At 42.4% G+C, this 24,812-nt stretch overlaps 2 protein-coding genes across 5 annotated transcripts; both read left to right on the plus strand.

Moving 5' to 3' along the window:
- The first annotated feature begins 690 nt into the window (after positions 1 to 690).
- dpt (dermatopontin) lies at positions 691 to 5,729 on the plus strand. The gene is made up of 4 exons (XM_071517623.1): positions 691 to 1,029; positions 4,365 to 4,490; positions 4,584 to 4,691; positions 4,961 to 5,729. The coding sequence occupies exons 1-4, from the start codon at positions 755 to 757 to the stop codon at positions 5,025 to 5,027; spliced, it is 576 nt and encodes a 191-aa protein (XP_071373724.1). The 5' UTR covers positions 691 to 754; the 3' UTR covers positions 5,028 to 5,729.
- A 12,165-nt stretch (positions 5,730 to 17,894) lies between these two features.
- zbtb11 (zinc finger and BTB domain containing 11) lies at positions 17,895 to 24,611 on the plus strand. Of its 4 annotated transcripts, XM_071517596.1 has the most exons (12): positions 17,895 to 18,345; positions 18,623 to 18,870; positions 19,039 to 19,270; positions 19,351 to 19,652; positions 19,704 to 20,075; positions 20,115 to 20,441; positions 20,574 to 20,900; positions 21,525 to 21,936; positions 22,089 to 22,206; positions 22,338 to 22,496; positions 23,257 to 23,432; positions 23,556 to 24,611. In XM_071517596.1, the coding sequence occupies exons 1-12, from the start codon at positions 18,036 to 18,038 to the stop codon at positions 24,095 to 24,097; spliced, it is 3,525 nt and encodes a 1,174-aa protein (XP_071373697.1). In that variant the 5' UTR covers positions 17,895 to 18,035; the 3' UTR covers positions 24,098 to 24,611. The 4 variants fall into 4 exon arrangements, with proteins under 4 accessions (XP_071373697.1, XP_071373696.1, XP_071373698.1 ...); XM_071517595.1 differs by having other exon boundaries at positions 19,351 to 20,060; positions 20,109 to 20,441; XM_071517597.1 differs by having other exon boundaries at positions 19,351 to 19,727; positions 19,779 to 20,441; positions 20,655 to 20,900.
- Positions 24,612 to 24,812: the final 201 nt, after the last annotated feature.

Here is a 24,812-nt window from a genome sequence, read left to right on the forward strand (position 1 = left end):
GTCTGCATAAGATCCATGTTAACACTGAACCACATATTTATAAACCATCTGTATCTGTGTGCAACATCTTTTGTTTACAGGCAAGGACTAAATAATTGGAAGCAATATGAATTATTATTTGTGACAGTTTCTGGATACTGTTTCCACTGGTAGCAGAGCAGCATGGCATTTTAACCATATTATTAATTTATCTTGATGTAATGAAGTGCTTTTGAATCATTTGAATAAATGCACCCAGAAGTGCAGCAGTGGGATCTGTATTTTTGTGTGTGTCTAGAATCAGTCTGATGAAACAGCTGAAGGCAATATAAAATTCTGATTCATGACACCAAAAAGCTGTTTTTCAGTCCAAAATGACCTTTTCTATGGAAATAGCCAAATGACCTTTGCAGTGTGAAAAACATTTGTTGTAACACCAGAAAAATGCTTAACTCTTGATTGCATTCTCCAGAGCCTAATAAAGCATGACAAAAATATTTGATATAGAACCTGATTCCTCTTATTTTAAAGTGTTGTCTTTTAAGGTGCACCTCTTATCTGTAGTGAGGTTTTGCTACGGCGCTGTCTCAGAGTCCACCTTAAAATGTCAAGTGAGGTCCAATTTTGGCTTTGTCCTGAGAGCAGCAAATTACACATCACCCCTGGATATAAAACATCTGGGCAACAAAAGGCTTGGAGTTGTTTAAAGTGAGGCAGCTGTGTGTGAGCAGAGCAGAGCAGAGCGCACAGACAGGACAGGACAGAAGTCTCCAAGATGAACTCTGCTTTCACTGTGTGGGCTTTGTCTCTGCTGGCCACAGTGGCGGCTCAGCCCATCGACAGCTACGACATGGCCTGGGTCAATAACTACCGGCAGGGCTTCAACTTCCAGTGCCCCCACGGAGAGGTGCTGGTGGCCATAAGGAGCTACTTCAGTGAGAAGGACGGCTCAGACCGCTTGTGGACGTTTGAGTGCCAGCCTACCCCCGAGGGTTTGGGGGAGCCCAGTGACTGCTGGTGGGACGACCTCAACCGTGCTGGAATGGAGTGGTAGGTCCCCTCTGATATCTGCTCCTCACTATTCTGTTTCCTTACTGACCACTTGCTATCTACTCTCTGTCACTTTTACAGATGTGACCTGAAGCATGTTGAAAGTCTTTCAAACGGATTGTGTCTAATGTTGTAGAGTGAAACTGGGGAGTGATGATGCTTGCATTTATATACAGGGAATAATAACAAATAGGCATTAGGATGCAAACTTCAACAGATTCCCCTCCAGTCAACAATCCAGACATGTTTCATTGCAGTGGTATTGGTGGCGTGGCAGAATTTAAACATGCACTTTACTCTAATGATGTGTAGCTTCAGAAGTTTTTCTCCAGTTTGTAATCTTACTGAACACAACATTTCACTGACCTGTCCTGGTTGACAAGGATTTGTGCTTTTGACCCCCAGGAATATGAATAAGTGATATGGAATGATAAAACTAATCCTGACATGCATAGAAAGGAAATAAGCCAAGCAGTCATCTGGAAAAATCAGACTCAAATTACACGTGTACAGTAAAATGTTGCAGTAAAATATCTTTCTAAATTTTTTTTTCAATAAAGATTCTCTTCTATTCTGTAGGGATTTGTAAGTATGAGCTGTGATGATGTTTGGATGTGTTCATTCCAGATAATAGTATTAAAATATGCATGAAAAGCCCACACCAGTATCCCAGTAGAATATTTATGGTCTGATGAATTGAACGCATATCTGAGTGGAACATCTTTGACCCATTTGTGGGTGGGATATTGTTCCAAACAACAGGAGGAAGTACGGATCACAATCCACCTTGAACTAATTACTGAATGCCACATGATCATTCATATTTTCTTCATCCCCATTAACTGTGGGAGACGCTTTGCTCTCTATGCAGGTACTGAAAGGTCACTATTACCACACAACACAGGCCCATACGAGACCTGTGTGGACTCTGCTGCTCATGCTGTTGCATTAACAAAGCCACCTGTGTTGTGCTGGCACACACACAGATGGGACACCTCCAGACCGCATTTGGAACATAAAAGCAGAGACAGCTGCAATCAGACGATGACTTTGACTGACTACAAATACTGTAAAACAAGCTGGATGCCATATTCTTCCTCTCCAGGTTTTACTTTAATCTACTCGGTTTAAGAGTAGATTTCATGTGTGACAACTCATACATTTTATTTAATGTTCATATTACATCTTTGTAATTGATTCCACTAAAACACAGTCTGAAACAAAAATATTTTTACATTAAACTTGCAACATGTGCATTATTTACTTTTATAAAATATGAGCACTATCCACTGTTTCTCCACCGTCTCCATATACTCTGTCTCTCTTTATCCACAGTTATTCCTTGTTCTGTGAAAATCAAACCATCTGTTGATGAATGTTTGTATCCAAGAGCAGACTAATGAACAGATTATTACATTCCTAGTAAGTCATAGCAGCATGGAACAATGTAAACTGTATTATTTCATTACCACAATAAACCCACTTATTATTTTCTGCCCACTTTATGCTTATCCTGTATACTTTCTCTGCACACTAACAAGAGTTGATTGCAATTTTCCAGATGTACTCTATTCATTGAATTGATGGGTTTCTTCGTCTATAGTCTACATTACTTAGGTGGCCAGGCATTGACAGGATCTCCAGGCTGCTGTGTGTCATTCTCCAATCATTAAAAAAAACAGTCAGTCAAGGCCAATTTCTGCATTATCTATTGTCCAGATCACCAGTCCACCAGGATGTTGCTCCAAAACAGTTATGTGTGTCATCAGCTCCTGGGAATAAAACTTATTCCAGTATATTTTACCAAAATTCATCCAACAGGCTGTGTGAATTGGCCTTCAGAGCTTCCCCTGTGCAGTTTAAAGGCCTCCTGTTACAGCAATTTCCTGAACTTTTGCAACATGCAATTCACAAAACTTTGATGAGAAAGCAAGTTCAACCTGTGCAATAAAATAAAATACATCCACAAAATAGTAAGCCAGTACATGTATCTGTTTTATTCACTGGAGGAGAAAAAAACATATCTGCCTGGCATTTCCTTTGTGTCACTGACTTCCACTACATGCAGCCAGGTGATCTGGTAATATGACTGCCCCATTCAAATGACATAACCTCACAGGACCAAAGTAACCTGGTCAACGTCAATTGCGTTGAAAGGTTGATCCAAGTAAAGGACTTGGATCACCCTTCTGAAAACCTATTTAGAGGGAAAATTTCAGCCTGATAGCTCTCTGTAAACAGCTATATGCATTGGTTTGAATGGAGAATCCATCTGTGGTCTCCATGTAACCACGACCGGTATCAGCCACCTTCACATGGTCAGGAATGTTAAAAGACTGTCAGGTCTTAATGGTAGGTCATGTTTTGACAGTCTTGTGTTGTGTTTATTCAACTTCTATCAGATCACACTCTATGTAAAATCTTCATTGAATTAAAGTTTGGTGGACTGGCTGAGTCAGGATGAACACAACAACTCTTATTCTATTATGTCTTTATCATTTGACCTCAAAATAGAGAGTAATTAAATTCGATTACCATGTGCATTGTCAAGTTGATACTGGTCAAAGAGTGTTTTTTGCTATTCTACTCCATATATAACCAAACAATAGGCTACATTTTCTAATTTACAGTAAACATTTGGGTCCATACAACACATCGCTATTGCAGTAATCCATGCTTCAGATTCGTTTCAGATTTGCTTACATTAAGTTAAGCTTGAGTGCTTGAGATCTACTGCAGCCAACCCAGCGATTCAAAGACAGACACTGTGATGGCTCTCAATCCCAGCACCACTTGCCTCCCATTAACACAGCTGCCCATTTGAATTACACTCTAGCTGAGACATTTCCCTGCTGGGAAAGACCTAACCTATCCTCATTGGCTAAATGGCCATGGGCTGTGCCCATGTTGCCATGACAAAGGTCCATGTATCCTGGAGCTCCTGCTGCTCGGGGTTGGTATTCGTGGATCTGTTGTGATGACAGCTAATTGTATGGGCCGTAAACAAGCTGCACTGACAACAAACCAGTATTTACAACAAATCTCTTGAGGAGAAACCCTGCACAAGCCACCTGATTCACTGTTGCACTTAAATGATCTACACCGACACACATTCTCTTTGTCTTATTGGCCAATCTATGATGTCTTTTGGAATGTCGTTGATGTGACCAATAGCTCTCAAGAAACCCCTTTAAATTAGACTTTGAATCAAATATCAATTAGACAGAGAAAGATTAAAGAAATGTAGTGTACAGTCTTTTCACTATGTATTTCCTTTCACTGTCATAAATTAACCTATATTTTTTCAACTGAATTACTCTTGTGTCTCTTTGCAGGACTTCCACATGCACCACTAATGGGCTGGTAGCTGGAGTACAGAGCAAGTACTTTGAGTCCGTTCTTGACCGGGAATGGCAGTTCTACTGCTGTCGTTACAAGCGCCGCTGCCCCTACTCCTGCATGTATGTTCCCACACAACTATGGACAATTTAAGGGTTTTTATGTTGCTACCCCAGTCACCAAAAAATTATATGAGCTTTCTGTCTTTTCTACAGGAAAACCACTGACATACCTGAGTACTACAGAGAAGAGGGTGAGCTGGTTGTCCCTAGTTATGGCTACTTCATCAGAGGGGCCCAGACCACCTTCAGTGGAGTGCTAAGGTTTGCTGACAACAGTCTTAAACTTGCTTTTTCCTAATAAATTCTGATCCCATGTGGCAACGGTTTGGATCTAGAAGACATCAAATCTATGCCAAAATTGTTGAAATCCTCTAGTTCTCATGGCTGAGCTGGAGGAAAAGATATAGTGAGGCCTGTGGGACTAGAATTTATTGGCAGACCAAAGACATCAGAGGAAAAAAATAAATATAATTCAATAAATAATCCAATAATTCCTGATTGTTGAAATATTGTGTTGTGCTTTGTTTCAGAGATCGGCAGTGGAAGTACATCCTGTGCAGAATGACAGACTTTGACTGTGAATTTGAGAATTTATAGATCTACACATTTCAGCAGCTTTTTTACCATTACATAAACAGTTCTAACCATTTAGAGGAAAAACAATTACTGGCATTATGCATAACCTTGTGAGAAGTTTTCATTTGTATTTACTTTTGATAAATGTATCAACTTTGATATACACCAATACAATCAGTGTTGTTTGAATGTTACCAGTTTAGCATGCAGAATGACTGTTCATATAAAGGTAACTGTCAAAATAAAGCAAACCTCAACATGAGGCGTCCTTACAGGGGATTGGGACTCCACAAGCCACTTTGGACAGCTTCAGTGTTTTCATTTATTTGAGTAAAGAGCTTGAAGTCTTTTGGAAACATGTGACAGCAGTTTTCCATTGCATTATTTGTTGCTTTGCTTCATGGTGGAAAACAGCACCAGGATCTCTCAGTTGAAATGAAATGACTGCGATGACCGTATAGTTTACATGTTCATAAAACCATTGGGTGACCTCTTGGGTCCTGTGGATCACGGTATTGTCATCCTGGAAGCATCACCAGGATGAGCGGGCACGTTCGCTGGCATTTATCTTGCAACCTAAGTGGTGCATTCAAGGAAAATGCATCCCACCTGCTTTCAATATTCTTTGTATCCCTCATTTATTCACTTTGGCAATCACCTGTATATATTGTACTGGAACCTATGTGTCATGTAACTATGTTGTATAAAAATGGGATTAAAAAAAAAAAAAGCCTTGTACGTCTGTTATTGCATCTAAAACTGTATTTACTCTATTCATACACAGAATGCACAAACGCACACCTATATTTCAATGAACTTGTGTTTTTCAATATTATCTTCTTTAATTTTAGGCATGATGCATACCATTTAGGTTCACTTTGTACTTTCTACTCAAAAAGAGATCAAACAGATAAAAGATATTATGTTTGAAAATTGAAGGAATATCATAGCTGAAATCTGTTTTTCTAAAATATTTAGGACACATGCAAAGTAAGTAACACACATTAACTGTAAGTCACGTTCTCCCTCTTGCATCCTGCTTGGTTTTGCTGAGTGGGTGACATAATAGTGTGTGTGTGAGTGTGGAGGTATGGGTAAATACTAAATACTGTCTAGGGGAAAAGCTGTGGGAGGAAGGACGGTCAAGATATTATCTGAGAATACGAGCCATCCAAAAGCTCACAGTACATAGAGAATGAACTCAGCCATGACTATACAAACAGCTCCTTTGGGCTTTACTTGGATAAGATAAATTCAACACTTTCATATTGCCATAACAACAAGGGCAGAGTCTGATTGTGCGTCCACGTGCTACTGGGAAGGTCCCACATCCGGGACTTCCAAGTCGGCTGTTGAACAGCGTTGCATTCACGTGCTATTTTGTCAGAAAATCAAACCAACAAGCAAACATGGACGTCCTGCAGCTTAACAAGCTAATTTAACAAACTGCATTTAAACAAGTGGTGTTCGTCTGACTAACTACAAACGTGTAATAAAATGTATGTATGTTCTCTTAACAGTGACTGACATAAAACTTGATTTTTTTCACCATGTTGAGAAGGTTAAAAGGCGTCATAAGTGAGGAACTTGGATAGCAATATTTTCTCCAACTTTCCAACTACATTAACCAACTTTGAATGGCATTCATGTGAAATTTCCAAGCAGGAAATGTATGTTTTCTGAAATATTCCATTGTATGTGAATGCAGGATAACTCAACACAGCCGCAGTGAAGTTGTACTGAGCAACTTCCAAGTTTGAGCATGTGGGCAGCGGTAACTCAGCAAACTTAATTTGGAAAAACAAAGCGGGAGAAATGCTACATGGGGTCTAGCAGCCACTTTGTCATTCCCATTCAACTTGTTTAGGACCGAGCCGACAGCTTTTCTTTACCAGCTGAACTGTACTGAGTGTCGGTCACTATCTATTGGAACTTAATGGAGTGAGCTGGGTGCAGGCCAGTGGGCTCTCTACATCGTCTTGAAAAGAGCTGGGGACCGGGCCAGTGGCTTTCAGCGCTGTTTGTTTATGGCAACTGCTGTCTCGGGGCACAGAGCCAAGCACCACAGCATGACACAGCTGTCCCTGGAGCTATTGGCTGATGGCAAGCCACACGCTCACAGAGGCCTCCTGCCCTCAGGGACTCATGGTCCCTGTGGTGGAAGCCTCCTTCCTTCGCTGGGAAAGATGGGGATATACAGCCCCTTGAATACAATTTACCGTTCCATCCTCTCCTCCTTCTAACCTGTTGTGATTACAGCTGGATGAAAAACTATCCTTTTCAAAACAATATTCAAATTGGCTGTAATTAGAGCTCATAGGAGGAGCCACAAAGCTATTAAAGTCTCCTCACTTTTTCAAATCTATAGTTAGCCACCATATAATTAAGGGATAAGTATAAATTTACGCCAACAGAGCTCCATAAAAAAAAGGATTTTAACTTCTGATGAAAACTTGCAACTGTTTTATATGAAGATACATAACATGCATTGCAATCTGACTGAACTATTAACATGTAGATTGTTCCTAATGCAAAATTATTTTATGGGCAAAACACTTCAACTATGTAGCTACATTCAGGGTTGGTAGTAATGGATTACATGTAAGAACATTACTACCTAAGATTACATTACTAATCTTGCTACAAAATTACATTACTGTAAACCTTAACAGAAAACCCCCTACAGATGCTTTTTTTCAAATTACAGTCTGTAAAAAGTAATAAACTGTCTTCATCTTCTATAGATGTTTGAAGCAAAAACAAAACTCCCAAAATAAAACCAGACTACATGTCTGAGTGAACCAATGAATTATGTAACAACATACAATAGTAAGTAGGCATTCAATAATTTATTATTGATTACGTTTTGAAAGTAATTCTTAAAATTCTATCTACTTTATACACAATGTTGTTAAAGTGTTATAAAAGAGTAATTCTAGTAATTATTTATTTATTTTATACAGTAATTTCTTAAAATCGATAGATATGCAGAGCCATTGTTTAGGGATAGCACTTGCCTCTGCCTCGCCCCTCATCCCATCCCTGTCATCTATCATCTGTGCTGTTATCCATGTTTTTCTGTGAAGACTCATTTACATTACATTTTACTTACACTTACATTTTACTTACACTACAGAATACCCATTCTCACTGGAGAGATGAGACCGGTTCTTGTACAAATGAACTTGAAAATTGTGGACCACGATAACACACAGCAGGAATGCCTCTTTAATCAAACACCAATCAACTGCGAATCATAGAATAATAGAGCATGTGATGTTTTTCTACTCAGGGCCAATCCCTTGAGCGGGCATTTCTCTCAGCTCAGAACTTGGAGCCAGTTAGTGCAGTAAATGGCTGGTTTCATTAGCCATGGTCCAGTGAGGCGTCTGTGCAGAGAATGAGACAAACAGAAGATTTCACCAGCTATGGGTGTGCCAGGACTAGTTTCTGGGAATAAGAGGCTCTTGCATTCATATTGAAAAGCCTTTCTAAAAATAACTTAAGTGATTCAAAACAAGTTTGTGTTACTCCTGAGGAGCAAAACTATATCCGATATGGTTTCTAAACTCCTTGAAGCACTGCGAGTATATTCGAAGCATTCAAAATGTGTTCAAATATGATCTCGAGCCCGGTCAACGGGGAGTTTCCTTATCTTTTTTAAAACTGAGAATCCACCCTCCTCAAGTATTTTAATGTTATTTCTTAATGTTAACATACAGTGAGGAGATACAGGAACTTTAGAGAATAATGTAAAAGCACCGAATGGAAAACCAGCATTAGTAGGCTACCCATGCAGTCGATATTACAGTTATACTGTGTTATATATCCTACTCATACCAAATTTATCTCCCATATCAATCAATGGAAAATGAAATTAAATGTTGTTTTCTTTACATTTTCTAAGCGATGTACCTAATTTGAAGTCATTTCAGGCACACCTTGGCTCCTCGAGGAACACTAAATCAGGCACACCTATAATTTTTCAATCTTCTAATAAATACATTTAATATAATTTCAAGTAAAAAAATCTCTGTTCTCAACTAGCGAGGGGCTTTGTTTGGAAGAGATCTACGAGTGAGCAGGGAGAGCCCAAGTGAGTGAGCACCATGGTGGGTGACCCCGACCTGGCCCCAGGGCCGCAGAGAGAGCCTGTTTGTTTTAGGGAGCCTCTGCCCGCTCTCACTGCTCTCACTCGAGGAGAAGAACAGCTGCCTCGCCTCATGTCTGACAACAAGGCATGAAGCGGAGGGTAAACCCACCGAACCTCAGCTTGCCCACCTTTTTATCTGCAGAATAGAGTTTACCCTCATTTCTACACCGGCATAAATCTTAGTGGTGTAAATTCATAGTATACATCATAGTAAGTAGTATCAAATGGATGTGAGGTATATAAAGAGAGGATCTTTACAGGAAAATATCTTAAATTAGTGCTTGTCTGAAAATATAATTGATTTTCTTTATATTCATAGTTGCCTTATGATGATCAAAAACTGGAGGTCATTGTTTACCTGCGTTTTTATTTACCACTACATCACTGATGACAACGAATACCAACGGTGTGTGCATGTGTGTGTGAGAATGTGGATCTCTACAGTCACATATGGTGGTGTGAGCTCACCGAGCATTGAGGCATTCTTGGGAAAAAGTCAAGTCAAAAAGCAACTTGTGCCTTAATAATTATGGCTTTGTAATGGTTTCAGTATTTGAGTGTTCATCCGAGCTTCTCCTTTTGGAAACTTTGCTGTTCCACTAACCCATGGCTATTACTTTTCCATTAGCACCATAGTGCAGAACCATTATAGCTCTTCACAAGGGCAGGATTGTATTTTACTATTACTTACTTTACCATACCTTTTACATCAATGCCAGGCTCTGTATTTGTGTACAGTATGTTTCAAAGGTCATTTGGTCAGGATGTGCATTTGTACTTTTATTCAGAAGATTCCATCAATTTCACAGTTCAAAAACATTAAAGATAAACAAGCAATTAATTATGCATTACACTCCTCTCTAATGGCTCAGTAGACATTTCTACCAAAATTGATTCCTTGTTGTCTCAATCTATAAACAATAACTTTGTGGAAGAACACCTGGGGAAATAAACAGGGGCAAAAAGCTAATTTTTTGCCCCTGAGAGTCCTCTGCTTCCTGCAGGTCATATGTTCCCAGCCACATGGCTCTTGGGAAATTTCTCAAGATTCTTTGCATTGAGGACTCAGGAGGAAGCTCTGCAAGTGTGTTTATACAGTTAACACACATTGGTGCTGTGATTGCAGAACTAAGGTATTAGATAATGGGAGCTAGTTGAGATTTCAATTTAAGAATAACAACTTATTCACTTTTTCCCTTCATTGTCTATGGGGCAAAAAAGTTGTGATTTGGGAGGCGGCCAAAGTATTGTGGGAACAAGAGGTGTAAGCTGAGCTCAATGACCTACTGGTTCCCAGCCTTCTCTTTGGCTTTCTCACTTTCTCTCTGCTTGCAGCGCACCTCCAGACAAAAGCATTATTATTGCTCTTGGATTCTTCATTGGTGAATTCTTGGTATTGAAACTGCACAGAATAAATTCAACGGTTTATGGCCTGTGATGGAGAGAGCTGAATGGAGCCATGACAAGTAACCCAACATTTGTTGTTTCTAGTCATTCAGATTCACTAAGCTGGAAGCGTTTCACTACAATATTTCCAGTAGTTCTTCTGCTGGCTATTTTGTCTCTCTCATTAGACATGATGAGTCTGCGGTTGCATTTCTTGGAAGCCTGGGAGCTAAACAAACGGTGCCATACAGAGCAAGTCTTTTGTTTTTAAAAGGCGTTAGGCCTTATTCTGGGGTTTTACTGGAACCCCTAGCAGGTGAAAGGTCAAGGCTGCGAGTGTAAAAGATGTACCAAGGCTCATCAGTGTGTTAATCCGTCTGTTGGCCGGAGTCCCAGGCAGAGAAAAGAGCAGGACCCACTAACAGTATAGTGTTACATAAAACAGGTTCTTCTCACACCATCAAGCACGTGCTTGTGACTTAGTTGTATGGAAACCGAGCGTAACCTAGACTTTGGCTCGGCTCCCTGAAATCCCCAGGATATAGGAAAATAAATCACAAGGTACAGAACACTGTTCGCAGGACACAAGTTGTCATCCAACTAACCCTTCCTGTCTTTCCATCTGTCCTCAAAGTTACTAGTGCTGGCAGCATTTTCACTCAACGGTTTATATGATACTTTAGATATGACAATGTAAGTTGATACAATAACATTTCTAACCCAGACCAACAAACAGGCTTTAAGAATGACTTCACAATAGATAGCTTTAGCATGACGGGTACAAACAGAACTTGGGGGATAACAATGTCCATATAAGGCATCTCCCCATGCAAGTCTATGACAAGAATCTAATTTCCGATCGGCATCAATGAAGGCTGTGATCACTTTTTATGTATTCTAAACATAAAAATCACAAGTGCATTTGGACTTTCATAATATACTTTACTGTCATATTGTGAGACAAGTGCATAGTCTTCCAAGGACACAGCATTTTTACCCCCCAAATACACGTTAAGTATGCTAGCTCTTTCTAGGAAAAAAGGTATTTGTTAAGATCAGACCTCAATATACACTGGTAAAATAAAAGCAAAAGACACCAGAGGCTGAGTTGGAGGTGGTTGAAAATAGGCTTCCTCCTGTTAAGATTAATACAGTCACTCCTTTGTTTTCCCCCACGTGGCCGGGACCCTCAGCTTAGCGCGTCATCGTTGAAGCTATCTATGGTCTAAGTTAACAATCAAGGCTGACGAAAACTGTAGTTTTAAAAGCCCCGATGCTCCAGTGTAACCACAAAACCACGATCCTCACCCAACTCTCATTGTCACTGCCTGAATTAACCTGCGATAAATTCATGCATTCACTGTTATTAATATTGTGAGCTGGATGCATGCTAATCACACACCTTCCCTGTCTCTATGTCTACTGGTGGCACAGGCACTTTTCACCTCTTATTCCACCTCTCCCTCTCTATTCTACCTCTTTCTCTCTATTCTTCCTCTCTATTCTACCTCTTTCTCTCTATTCTTCCTCTCTGTTCTAGGCCACAAGTGGAAATCCACCAACAAAGTTGAGCAATGAACAGGCTGACTGGTCATCCTACTGCCATTTCTGTAACCCAGCAACTACGAGTCAATATCCTAACTGTTGAATCACGATTTGGTATGTTATCCCCGGCACCCAAGGACACAGGACATTTTTATAAGAGGCCTAGAGAGCAACACGCCCAACGCTTCTATTATAGCCAATTCACTGATAATACCCGTACAATTTCAATCACTCTCAGCCAGCCAGACAACAAAGCACTGAAGGATAAGCAAAAGTGGTGACATAAGCGGGGCTGTGATTGTAAGCTCTTACATCATCATCCTCCATTCTGGCCTCTCTGCTGCAAAGCCCGGTTTCCTTGACAAACTGCGGTGATTGCCAGTGTCCTCCATGTTGAACTATTTCCCCTCTGTGTTCAGCAGCACACTGCTTCAATCACACCACTGGAATACGATATGAGAAAGGATTGTTACCGTCTGAATTATCATGCAGCTCCATTCAATTTTATTAGCTTATGGGCAACATTGTGAGCAAAATGCTATTTTCATCCACAGGTGAGCCCACAGCTTCCCCGTCTCTCTCTGGCATGCGTACCGGTGGCACGGAGATTCTCCTCAGGCAGTGTGTAATGGAAAACTACTCCTCTACCACGACAGCCGTAGTGAGCTTCATATCAATGTGTCTGGCCCTGGGGGAGCAACAGCAGGACAATGAAAGATAAGACAGTCTCCTCTCGTTCAGCTCCCCCAGCTGTGTTTGTCCTTAGACAGACAGAGACCTTTATCTAGCCCAGGAGTCTGGGTCAGACAGCGGAGCCTTCCAACTCCCTTTCAGCCTCATCTCAGACCCATTAGTGTGTAAAAGAACTGGAAGTAGATTACAAATCTAAACGTTAACACAAAATATAATTTACTGTTTTCTCTAGTCTGAAGCTCAAGCACATTAATTATGAACTACACATTGAAGGTATCAAGGTCTGTTAGCACTGAGCTCGTCCTGAAACTTCACCTCTCCTCAATTCTAATCAATTAGTGATGAGTATTATTGACACATTTTGAAACAACAAAATTACAGAGGCAAAGGATCCATACGGGAACAGGTACATTTATTTCCTAATACAAATCAAGTATAATAATCCTGTTTTTGTTCTAGAAGGGCTGTAAGTAAAGACTTGCAATATTATGGAGACTATGTTAAAGCTAAATTAACAAAAAGAGGCTTTTTTTTTTTTTGGCCCGTGTGACCATGCTAATTTTATTTCAAGGTCAAACTCATCTCTGATTTAGGATGAATGGTGGAGTATTAAAAGTCTTTATCTCTTGGAAATGTATTGTGTACAGTCAATACAGAGAGTGGAAACAGATTCAACAGCAAATATACAACCAAACACCAAAGGGCCAAACCATGGGGGCAATAGGGGCACTGATCAGTATGATTCTCCTGCTCCACAGCGCCAGCAGCAATGTTTACTCTCACATTTCAAGGTTAGAGTATGAAGAGAACGTTATCGTTAACCATTTTGGCTTGTGTGCGTCTGTGTGTCCTGTGAGGTGCTCATGACAGATAAATAGAATAAACATTAAATTTGTCTTTGATTGTACCAGTAAATCTACAATAGATGGGCACAAGGACTAGACCGTGGGTTGAAACATCGGGCTCTTTGATTTCATCATCATTTCAGCAAGTGATAGTAATCAGTTATTCCAGTTGTCCTGAAGCCATTTTCAGAGCAGCAGGCTTTCTCCTCTAGCATTCACTATGGCGATGAATCATTAGGGCATCAAAGTGGGTTATGGGTAGGGAGAGGCGGCAGGGAGGGATTCACCTCCTGCCCATCAGGACATATATGGAAAATATGGCAGCTAGGACTACAAGGGCACCCTGTATAAAAAGACTGTTTGCTAAGTTGAATGATAACCCAAAATGGGCTAGGATGGAAACAAAACAGCATGCAAATAAGAGACACATCTATACTGACAAAGAGAAACTGCCAGACGAAACATTCTGCACTGACAAGGAGCGATAACCGGCGATATCGGAGAAGCCTGTCAAAACCTTAGGAAGACAGTATTAGACAAACCGTCCAGACAAAGAGTAGATTCAGAGGTTAGGGAAGGATGTGAGAAGAGGCTTAGGTATGTGGAGTGCAGAGAGGTGAGTGTTACCTAAAGCTGTGGTGTTTAAGTTCAGGCTGACATATAATGCGGCTGTTGACAGTGTAAGAGATACCCATAATGAAAACAGAAAAGTTAGAGAGAATAATTATCTCATATGTTAGGTAGTGCCTCGGCCCCCCTTGATATTTCAGTAAAGTATAAGCACAGTATGGGAATGGGGGTCCTTAAGTTACCTCTATCTAGTTTAACTAGATAGAGTTAAACTAGATAGACCGATGTGTAGCACCCAGGTGGGTGCTACACATCTGTGAAGCGCTTTGAGTACCTAGAAAAGTGCTACATAAATGTAATCAATTATTATTAATCAATTATTAACAGAAGGATTGAATTGTGCAAATGCAGTGGAGTGGGTTAGGGTTAGACACAGCACCTGCTCTAGCAACTGGACAGATACGGACCTCTAAAGAAGCAGTTCAGCAAGCACAACCAGCACTGAGAGAGAGAGCTAATGTAGGGCAAGTGCAACAGCATGGTGGAGGCCTTGGTCTTGGCACAAGCAAACCTGCATGGAACAAAACAATACCTTCAGAAAAAAGGAACTTAGTGGTGGAGCAAATACCTTGCCAGGAGGAAATGACAAGGTGTGCAAAGCAGTTTATCAAGCTAGGCAGGGACAATGGATGAACAGAGGAACTGTATAAAGGAAGAGGCTTAGTTGGAAAGAATTTGTGAGTATGAAGGTATCTTGGATTTGATTCATCATGGAGGGAACATATGATGATGGCCGGGTGACGCAGTGCATTGCTATGTCAGAGACAAATCTAGTCTTTCCCAAGGTTTATACAATTGGAGGCACAGCCACATGTTGAAGTGCCTGGCAACAGCAGCAACTGAGACTAAACAAACAGATATTAAATCTCTGGCAGTTAGGAGAGAGAGCCAAATGTATCAAATCAGCTTTGTATGTGAAGGGGAACAAGTCAGGAAAGAACAAGTACTGAATAGGGACAAGGGCAGCAGGCCGAGGCTAGGGAGTGGAAGATCCAAGTAGACATAAGACAGCAACTTAACAGTCTTGGAAGAAGTAGCTAGCACCAGCGTAAGACCTGGTACTGCACTCAGCATACTTTTTACTTTGTACAACTCACAGTGCCATCAGATGCAGCAGATGAGGCATACAAAAGGAGGAAGCTTAGACTCACTGTACTGGCAGCTGAGGCTGAAAAGTGAAGCTTGAAAGCCAGGGTTTACGCCCTGTGGATGTTGGGTGCTGTGGATTTGCAGCCACATCCACTACCAGTTCACTCAGGGAGTTAGAGATTCATGGTCAGGGCTTATGCCAGGCCACAAAGGCTGCTTCTGAAGCAGCTGAGAGGAGCAGCCACCGTCTCCGGCTGAAAAGAGAGGACACCAGCAGAAAGTACGGAAGTCCATATTATACTAAAACAGGAGTATTTGTACCATATGATGGCACACATATGGTGACAGAAGTCCAATTTTTTGCTGATTCAGTGTGGTTTTTGAACTGCTGAATGGGCTGTTTCAAGACAGAAGTGTTAGCCGTCCCTTAAGCTTATGAGGGCGAGGTTGGAAGTTTATTAACTACTAAGTGTAGGTGCAATGTCAATGTAGTGTAGGTGAGTAAAGGTCTGATCTGAAGTGAGAGGGGTTATGGGAGGAGGGGGGTTCACGGGAATGGTTACAGAATTTCCTGTTTGACCCTTCTGGAGGAGCCTAAAACATCTGGGATGGGAGCCAACTGCAATGATAACAAATTTCCTCTAAGATCCAAGACAGGTTTCTACATAGGTGCTCACCCTACATATGGTAGGCTATGTGGGTTAGAAAGACCATATCCTTTAACTAGAGGACCTGCATTCAAGCTCCTGAGATGGCAAATCCCAAGAGTGCTGTTCTTTAGCTGTCCCTGCACTCTGATCTCACCTTGCAGGGGGGAAAGCAAAAAGAGAATTTCCCTACCGAGATCAATAAAGTATCATATTTCTTGTTATTACATCAGCTCCTGTGGGTTATAAAGTGTAAACTATGATTTTTTTTTAAAAAAACGTTTCATCCCAATTGTCAAGAATCTCAGGTAACTGGTCTGTTTGAAAGACTTTCCTTCAGAAGACACTAACCTACGCTGATGATGCTTGTGCCACAATTTGAATTCATTTTAAGTTTTAGAGCAGTTTTAAGTCACAACTGACTGGAAAGCTGACTTTGAATGTGTCATAGGTAGAAACTATACACTCAAATGGTTAGCTTATCTACACTCCTGTTAAGCTGATTAAGTAAAATTAGGCCTATTGCTGCCTGCCAGACATTCATGCTGAAAAGCTGATTTTCAGTGTGCAATGGGTCCTTGAAAACGGACCAAAAGGGCAAATTTTGGCCTTCCACAACATTAGGTTTGGCCCTTCAAAGGGTTTCAGAGAGTGATAAGATATTGTTTTTGGTCAATTTTTAAGCAATTTTAGGAGTGGTTTTCAAGTAACCTGCTCTCAAAAGTCATACTGACAAACATAATGGCAGGCCTGACTGTGTGTTCACACAAGAAATGAGGTGAAATTCTGCCTCACTTTACTCACGAGTTCGATCACATGATTTGCAAAAAAAGCAAGTGCAATTGGTGTGAAGACACAGAAGCATGTTTGATGCCACCACCTGACACAACAGAAAGCAGCCGTATTGTCGCAGCCGTTAGGTTTAGTGGTTTTGGTTGACAACTTTCTTAAACCTTTCTTAAACCGTGAGGAATGAGACAATGTAGATTACTCTGCTTCAGGTTTATATTTTTGTATTCTATCATGTTTGCATTTATTCATTTGTTGCCAGGTTTTGCAGCCAGCATGACCAATTTATCTTCTCTTTGGGAATCCAGTTTTTTAAAAACCTTTTGTGTAGATGTCACCAGTCAGATTTACTGCTCACAAATAACCCCTATGTCTCCTCCGCCACCACCATGTCACACACAAGGCCTACTAAAGCCTACTAATGTGCATGCTATAAGACAGGGTGTCTTATAGCATGCACATTAGTAAGCTACTTTGCATCAAAATGCTCATCTGAATCAGAGGCAGTCTAGTTTAACTACATTAGTGGTCTTCAATGTGCAATCAGAGCTGTGTATGCTGGCTTTCATTCCACTGAAACAGTACAGTGGATGATTTCAGGGATTAGCAGACCTTCAGCAGGGACCTACAGAGGGGGAACTAATCAGCGAAAGTAGCTGCTGTATTTGGTTGAAATGAAAATTTTGTCCTACACTTCCATGGCTCTGATATGGCACATGGTTACTGATCTAGACAATAGTGCTACAGCTGCCTCCAAAACGGATACAGTCTCATCTGAAGCATTCCCTTATTGGTTGACCCGTGCACGTGGCGGCCAATCTGGACCAGTAGTTATTCAGGGCAAACTTTAACTTTGACCACGAGTGCAGCAGTCTTCCTGTGAAGGATGTGACTACAGCAGCCATGTCTGGGGGTCACCTCGTCTGTGACTCGGCTTGAAATAGTTTGATCATGACTCCCTCTTGTGGAGGACGGTGTTCAAGACGTGGACCGCGAGCTTCCGCCATTGCTTACGCAGAATCCGGTTGTGCAGCAGCCATTTTGTCTGTTCGGGCAAGTCTACCCCTGACGGTCACGAACTGCAGTTCCACCTTAGGAAACAATTTGAAATGTTGTTATTATATTTCTTATTTCGTGTTATGCACTAACTGGGCACCGGTGATAATTTATACTTCAGTTTTAGAAGTTCGAGGAGGGCTCCCCCTTCGAAATAAATCCACAATTTAGCGTAGAAATCGCGTCCAATTGAGGTATGTCGTGTGAAGAAAGCTACTTGGCCATCATACGGTATCTGACTGACGAGCGGGAGCCGTACGCGCCAGGGACGCATGGCAATACCAAAAGAAAAATACGCAAAGCAGCCGCATGCTACGTTGTAAGAAACGGGACCTTGTTTTATCAGCGTCGGCTGAAGGGCCAGAATGACTTCACAGAGTTGGAGGTGGTGCTGCAGGATGGACGGAGGAAGGAACATATGAGCCAGGCACACATCACCGAAGGCGGTGAACATCTCAACCAACAACTCACCTGGGAATCAATTTCTCAGAAGTACTGGTGGAGAGGTACGTTACATAGCAAGCTACGTTAGCTTAAATGCTAAACTGGCAAACGACTACATCCGCTGAGGAACCAGTGTAAACACACACAAGCCTGTCAAATATCAATGTACGCCACCCTTCTTAGCTAAATACAAAGCTGCTCTCTGGCGCCACCTATTGATAGATTATGAGATCCTCTTTTTGTTGTCCAGTGTCCAGCCTTTGAGACTGTGGTTATGCTGGTTGGAGTAGTTTGTAATGTTGATCTAGCTGAAAAGATACTGTGTTTTTGACACCATAGGTATCCTGAAGCATGTGAAAGACCACATCAGAGAGTGTGCTCAGTGTCAGAGCAGGAGGACGGCCGATGATGGGTCTGGAGCTCGCCCGGTGGCACGGCCAGGGAGACGCAAGGTGGTGGTCCAGATGAATGAGGAGGAGGAGGAGGAAGAGGAGGAGGAAGAAGGGGATGAATTATACTTCACTGACGCATCTAGTCAGCCTCGGTCCAAGGCGTCCAAGACAGTGGCCAAGCACGAACTAGTCTTTGTAAGTATCTTGGGCATCGGGATGATCGTTTAAGTCTCAAAACGTTTTTCCACTATGCTGCTATCAGTATATTGCTGTGATAAAAATGTTTGCCATACAGTTTGCAGTTCTTTTTTTATCTTTTCTTAATGTGGTCTTTGTCGGTTTGTCTTGTGTGATGACTTACAGGTGGATAGCAAGGGTGAGGTGAACCAGTTCCTGCCCAAACACAGCCAGACGATGCTGGACAAACTCAACCAGCAGCGCCTCAACAATCAATTCTGTGACATCACCCTACTGATCGAAGGAGAGGAGCACCGTGCGCACAAAGCTGTACTGGCAGCCTGCAGCGAATACTTCAATGAGCTCTTTGTTGAGAAGGGGGCTGTGTCCACACATGAGGCTGTGGTGGACCTCTCTGGTGAGTCTTTTTTCTGTTGTTTGCTATACAGAACGTTTTGCATAGTTACTTAAACCTACCCCTCATTCCTCTGTCTCCAGGGTTTACCAAAGCCAGCTTCCTACCTCTGCTGGATTTTGCTTATACCTCCTCCCTTACTTTCAATTTCTGTGTAATGGCCGATATTGCCACACTTGCGCGACATTTGCTGATGGCGGAGGTGCTACAGATATGCGAGTCTGTACATAAACAGGTGGAGGAACAGAGGCTTACCGTCTATCAAAGGGGAGACATCCACACTGTAGTGTCAAGTCAACCAGCGGCCCAGGAGGGCTTCAAAGAGGACTCTGGTGCTTACATGGTGACCATACAGAGTGATGGCCAGGCGGTGGTCACCCACACTGCTGTTGCTGTAACAGACAAGTCCTTGGCTGTTGTTGCACATCCCAGAGAGGCCTATATACAGCAGCCCATGACAGTTGTCCCCCAAGCTGTGGAGGGAGAAGGCGGGCAAGCCCACAGCGGCGAGGCTGGGCAAGATGAAACTGTGACTCTAGTCACTCACAGTGGACAGGCTGGGCCAGGAGAGTCTGTGACTGTCATTTCGCGCAGTGGGGAAGGAATAGAGGGGGAGACCATGACTGTGGTCACCCACAGCGGACAGGCTGGAGCCAGTGAATCCCTGGCTGTGGTGTCAGCCTGCCTAGCAATGGAGCAGCCACAGGATGCTGAGGGCCCTCTGGAAGCAGGGACCTTCATCATAAATGTGGACCCAGACAAAGTGACCCCCTCAGAGGTAGTTAAACTGGCAGTCGACGTGGCCCCTGTACCACAGGCTGAAGCAGTACCAATGCCCCAGGTGGAGACTACAGAGCCACAGATGGTAGAATCAACACCGCCACAACTCCAGACTATACCCCAGAAACGGAAACGAGGGCGCCCAGCCAAGGTAAAGAAGGACATTGTGGTAGAGTATGCAATGTCAGTGGAGGAGGAGGAGCCGCAGTGTGTTAGCTCCTCCACTGAAAGCCATGGGGAAAAGGAGGAGAGCACAATAGATGACCCCAACAAGAGACAACTCCGGCAGCGCTCTATTGGTGAGGGGGGTTATGCACGTCTACATATGGGGCTTGAGGAAGAAGAGGAGGACAAGAAAGGACAAACCCCACAGCGTGTCGCCACCACCCCTAAGGTACATAAACACATTCAAATTAAGCATTGCATGTAAATGAATGTGCATGTTGTGGCTCATGAAAGTGTTCTGTGTTAAGTGTGAAGGATTTTACAATCAGTAGATGGACTGAAAATGACTGTGTGTTTGTAGGTGGGCCCAAGGCCTGGGAAGAGGGGACGGCCACCAAAGAGACCACTGGAGAATCAAGAGGAAGGACCGGCCTGGTCTGAGGCTGCAGCAGATCCAGAGGCCAAGGCAGCAGAGAGCGTAACAGCAGGCGAGATTAACACAGAGGAGGCTGGGACTAAGGAACCAGTGGCAGAGCCAGAGACCGGGTCCAAGCAGGAACCAGCCAAAACTGAAAGCGCTGTTGATGGAGAGCACACATGCTCTGAGTGTGGCATGTCCTTCCAGAGGCGCTACGCTCTCATCATGCACACGTTAAAACATGAGAAAGCTCGTGGATACAAGTGCAGTGTAAGTATTAGTGCTGAAACGATTAGTCGATTAGTCGATCGACAGAAAATTTATTGTAATTTTGATAATCGATTAATCATTTTAGTTATTTATCAAGTAAAAATACCAAATATTTGCTGGTTACAGCTTCACAAATACTAAATTTTCTGCTTTCTTCTGTTTCATATTATAAAATCGCTAAATACTTTGGGTATTGTTGGCTGCTGGTCAGACTAAGACATTTTAAGAATCACTTTGGGCTCTGGGAACTTGCAATGGGCATTTGTCATTATTTTTGACATTTTACAGGCTAAATGATTCAATGAAAAAATAATTGATAGATAAATCGATAATGAAAATAATCATTAGTTGCAGCCCTAGCAGGTATTAGTGTTGGCTAACTTGTGTCATATAAAATCAGTAATATTGTCAGTACCCACACTGTTTGCAAGACTTTAACAGTTAAAGTGTTATTGTTATTATTATTATTATTCAAATATTTTTATTACGTTTTACAGCTCTACAAAAGTTAAACACAAGTAACCATCAATTAACATTAGACAGTTTACTCACACAAACACACTTGTACAGTTAAAGTGTTATGACCATGTTGTTGTTGTCATCTTGTTTATGCACCCTTTTTAGTTGTGTAGCAAGGAGTTCCAGTATGCCGCTTCACTGCGGGCGCACCTGGCTAGACACAAACAGCAGAGTAGCCAGCGGGCGCCCATTGCCAAGCCGTTGATGGAGCAGAGCTCAGAGGGCAAGGCCGACGGTGATTTGGACGAGAAGAATGTAGCGTGCACCAAAAGAGAATTTGTGTGCGACATCTGTGGGAAGACCTTGCCAAAACTCTACTCCCTGCGTATCCACATGCTCAATCACACGGGCGTGCGGCCTCACTCCTGCAAGGTCTGTGGCAAGACATTTGCCCACAAGCACAGCCTCAAGATGCACAGAGCACTCCATGACGTTTCCAAGCAGTTTCAATGTGAATTTTGTAACAAATCCTTCGTCAGCAAGAGGAGCATGGAGGAACACACCAGCCTTCATACAGGTCTGCATAGACCGTACATGATGTCACTAATTCTTTACTTTTCTTTACTCCCCAATTCTCTGATGTCCAAATGTCCTAGACTGAACTGTAAATTCAACCAATGATATTTGCCTGTTTTCAGTGTTTACAATAAAAATACTCATATTTTATAGGTGAATCAAAATACCAATGCAACACATGTGGGACAACTTTCCACCGAGCCTCTGCTTTGAGCAAACACTTGAAGAAGCACCAGCCCAAACCTGATGTCCGTCCATTTGCTTGTTCTCAGTGAGTAGCTGGTCTGTTTTTCTTGTCCTTTCATGAGGCTTTAGTCAGGTCCATGGGACAAGGCATGAACTGTGACAAGGTTTGAATGTGTCACCCATACTCATTATGCTTCATCTCCTTCTCTGCTCCAGCTGTGATAAGAGGTTCTATGAAGCCAAAGATCTCCAACAGCACATGAACAAGCACATGGGCCTGAAGCCCTTCCAGTGCCAGGTGTGTGGGAAATGCTACAGTTGGAAGAAGGACTGGTACTCGCATGTCAAGTCCCACAGTGTGGCTGAGCCTTATAAGTAAGTATGTTGGGTCTGTATTATACCAGTCTGCAGGACCCACATGCAGAAAATTTAGTCTGGCATAGCACAGAACTTACTTCCTGTAATACATTTACAGGGTCTCCAATATCTTATTTATCCTGCTAATGCACATCAACCTGTTTGGAATTCGTTTTTGCTTTAATGTGTGTCTGACTGAAACTCATTTGAGCATAGGAGACAGTGTGACCAAATATTATAAAGCCAAAAGAGGACAAAAAGTAGCTGAAGGAGGCACCATATTGGGCTACTTTGCTTTACACTGGCAGTTTATTTTTCACAGTAAATACATATGAGCAATATAATATAAAACATGGGCACATTTAACAACCACTGCCATGTAGCTGAACAGTATGACACAACCTTAACTGCAGCGTCGGGCTATATTATAAACCTATACAGTACATGTATACAAGTGCTTGTGTTTAGCATACTAGTGCTAAAGGTAAGGTGTTTCCAGCAAGTTACAGCAGGTGCAGAGGTAAAATCTATTTGACTTCTTTGTTTGATTTCGGCTTCTTCGTTTTTTTGTTTTTATTGCCACTGCCATAAAAACTGCAATCAGTTGTTGCCTTATATATTTTTGGCTAACGCTAGCACCAGCATGATACACACCCACTGTTCAACTTGAAAAACTCCAGCCCATATTTCCTTTCTATCCGAGCCATGCATCATTAGCTGAGGTCCAACTCCGACAAATTGTGGTAATTGTGTTTTTATTTGTACGGGCTCTCCTCAGGTGTAATGTGTGTGGGAAAGAGTTCTTTGAGAAGGCCCTGTTCAGGAGGCATGTCAAAAAAGCCACCCATGGGAAGAAGGGCCGAGTGAAGCAGAACCTGGAGAGGGAGTGTGAGCACTGTGGAAGGAAGTTCACTCAGCTCCGAGAATACAGACGCCACATAAACAATCACCAGGGTGAGTCTGACAGGAAGAATATGAAAATGTATTCCAGTATTTGTATAAGCTCATTTGCATGATTTGTTTTTGACGAGTGAAGTTTTTGTCAGTGCTGAATGTTTTTTTGCCCTCTCTTCCTAGGAGTGAAGCCGTTTGAATGTCTGACTTGCGGCGTTGCCTGGGCTGATGCCCGCTCTCTCAAGCGGCACGTCCGCACGCACACGGGAGAACGGCCCTACGTATGCCCCATGTGCCAAGAGGCACACATAGATGCGCGCACTCTACGCAAGCACATGGCCAAGTACCATGGGGATAACCTGCCAGGCAAGATCATGTTGGAGAAGGACACTCTCCAGTTTCACAATCAGGGCACCCAGGTGGAGCATGCTGTCAGCATCCTGGCGTCTGACCTGCCCCCCGAGCTCCGCCCCGCCCAGCAGCCGCCCTCAGAGGAGATTGAGACGGTGCTGATCACAGAGGAGACGGTGGAGGCTGTGGAGGCCGTGCAAGCGGTCCAGGCTGTGACCGACGGCTCGGTGACCACGCTGTCGGATCAGAGCATCATGCAAGTCGTGAACTATGTCCTGGCCCAACAGGCCATAACGGGGGCTAAGCTTGAGGACGCACCCGAGGTGATTCAGACCATGGAGGTGGAGGTGGCTCATGTGGCCGAGGTCGAGTGACTTTCTGCTAGGCACCAGGATTCCCACACAGACTGATCACATTGTTTCCTACTGTCTGTATAAAGCGGAACAGAATGTAAAAAGATGCCTATTTTTCTGAAAATGTACATACTGTAAGTGAATCGTTAGTTGGGTATTCATCATCTCCTCAGCCCAGCACCATTTGTGCTTGCTTGTTTGTGTGTTTGCATTTGTGTGTGTGCATGCACACACAAATTTGTACATTCTGTGTAAATAGCTAGATATAACAATATTAATTGCTGCATTCGCGAATCTACCACAGTTGAAGCTCAGGAGAAATAAAGGTAGAAGTAATAATTAAGACAACCTTTACTTTGGCTATATGTGTGTTTTTCCTCCTTGTGATCTGTCCCTGCCTCAATTCTTCTGACAGTGGCAGAGCAAAGCTGTGAGGCTTCACTGTAGCAGACATTTGATCCTCTATTTGATCCCATTGGCTGTGGGTTTGTTTTTTCCCTCTTGTGTAAAGCTTGAAGGATAACCAAATAAAAAAAAATGCTTATATTGCTGTTGTCATTATGTCACCTATTATGATCAGTTATAAACTGTTATAAGCTAATGGATAAGAATATCTTGCTCGCCACTACAGCTATTTTGGAAGTTGCCCATGAAGTTGACATTTAAAATGTTACTTTGCATCACCAGGCACTCCTACATTTGTCCTTCACTTCCCCTAAACATGATTTGTTAGTTT

Source organism: Centroberyx affinis, unplaced genomic scaffold, assembly GCF_046629955.1.
Source record: "Centroberyx affinis isolate AG114_WGS23_722 - 3 ecotype Tasmania unplaced genomic scaffold, CSIRO-AGI_Caff_v1 ptg000503l_1, whole genome shotgun sequence".
Lineage (NCBI taxonomy): Eukaryota > Metazoa > Chordata > Actinopteri > Beryciformes > Berycidae > Centroberyx > Centroberyx affinis.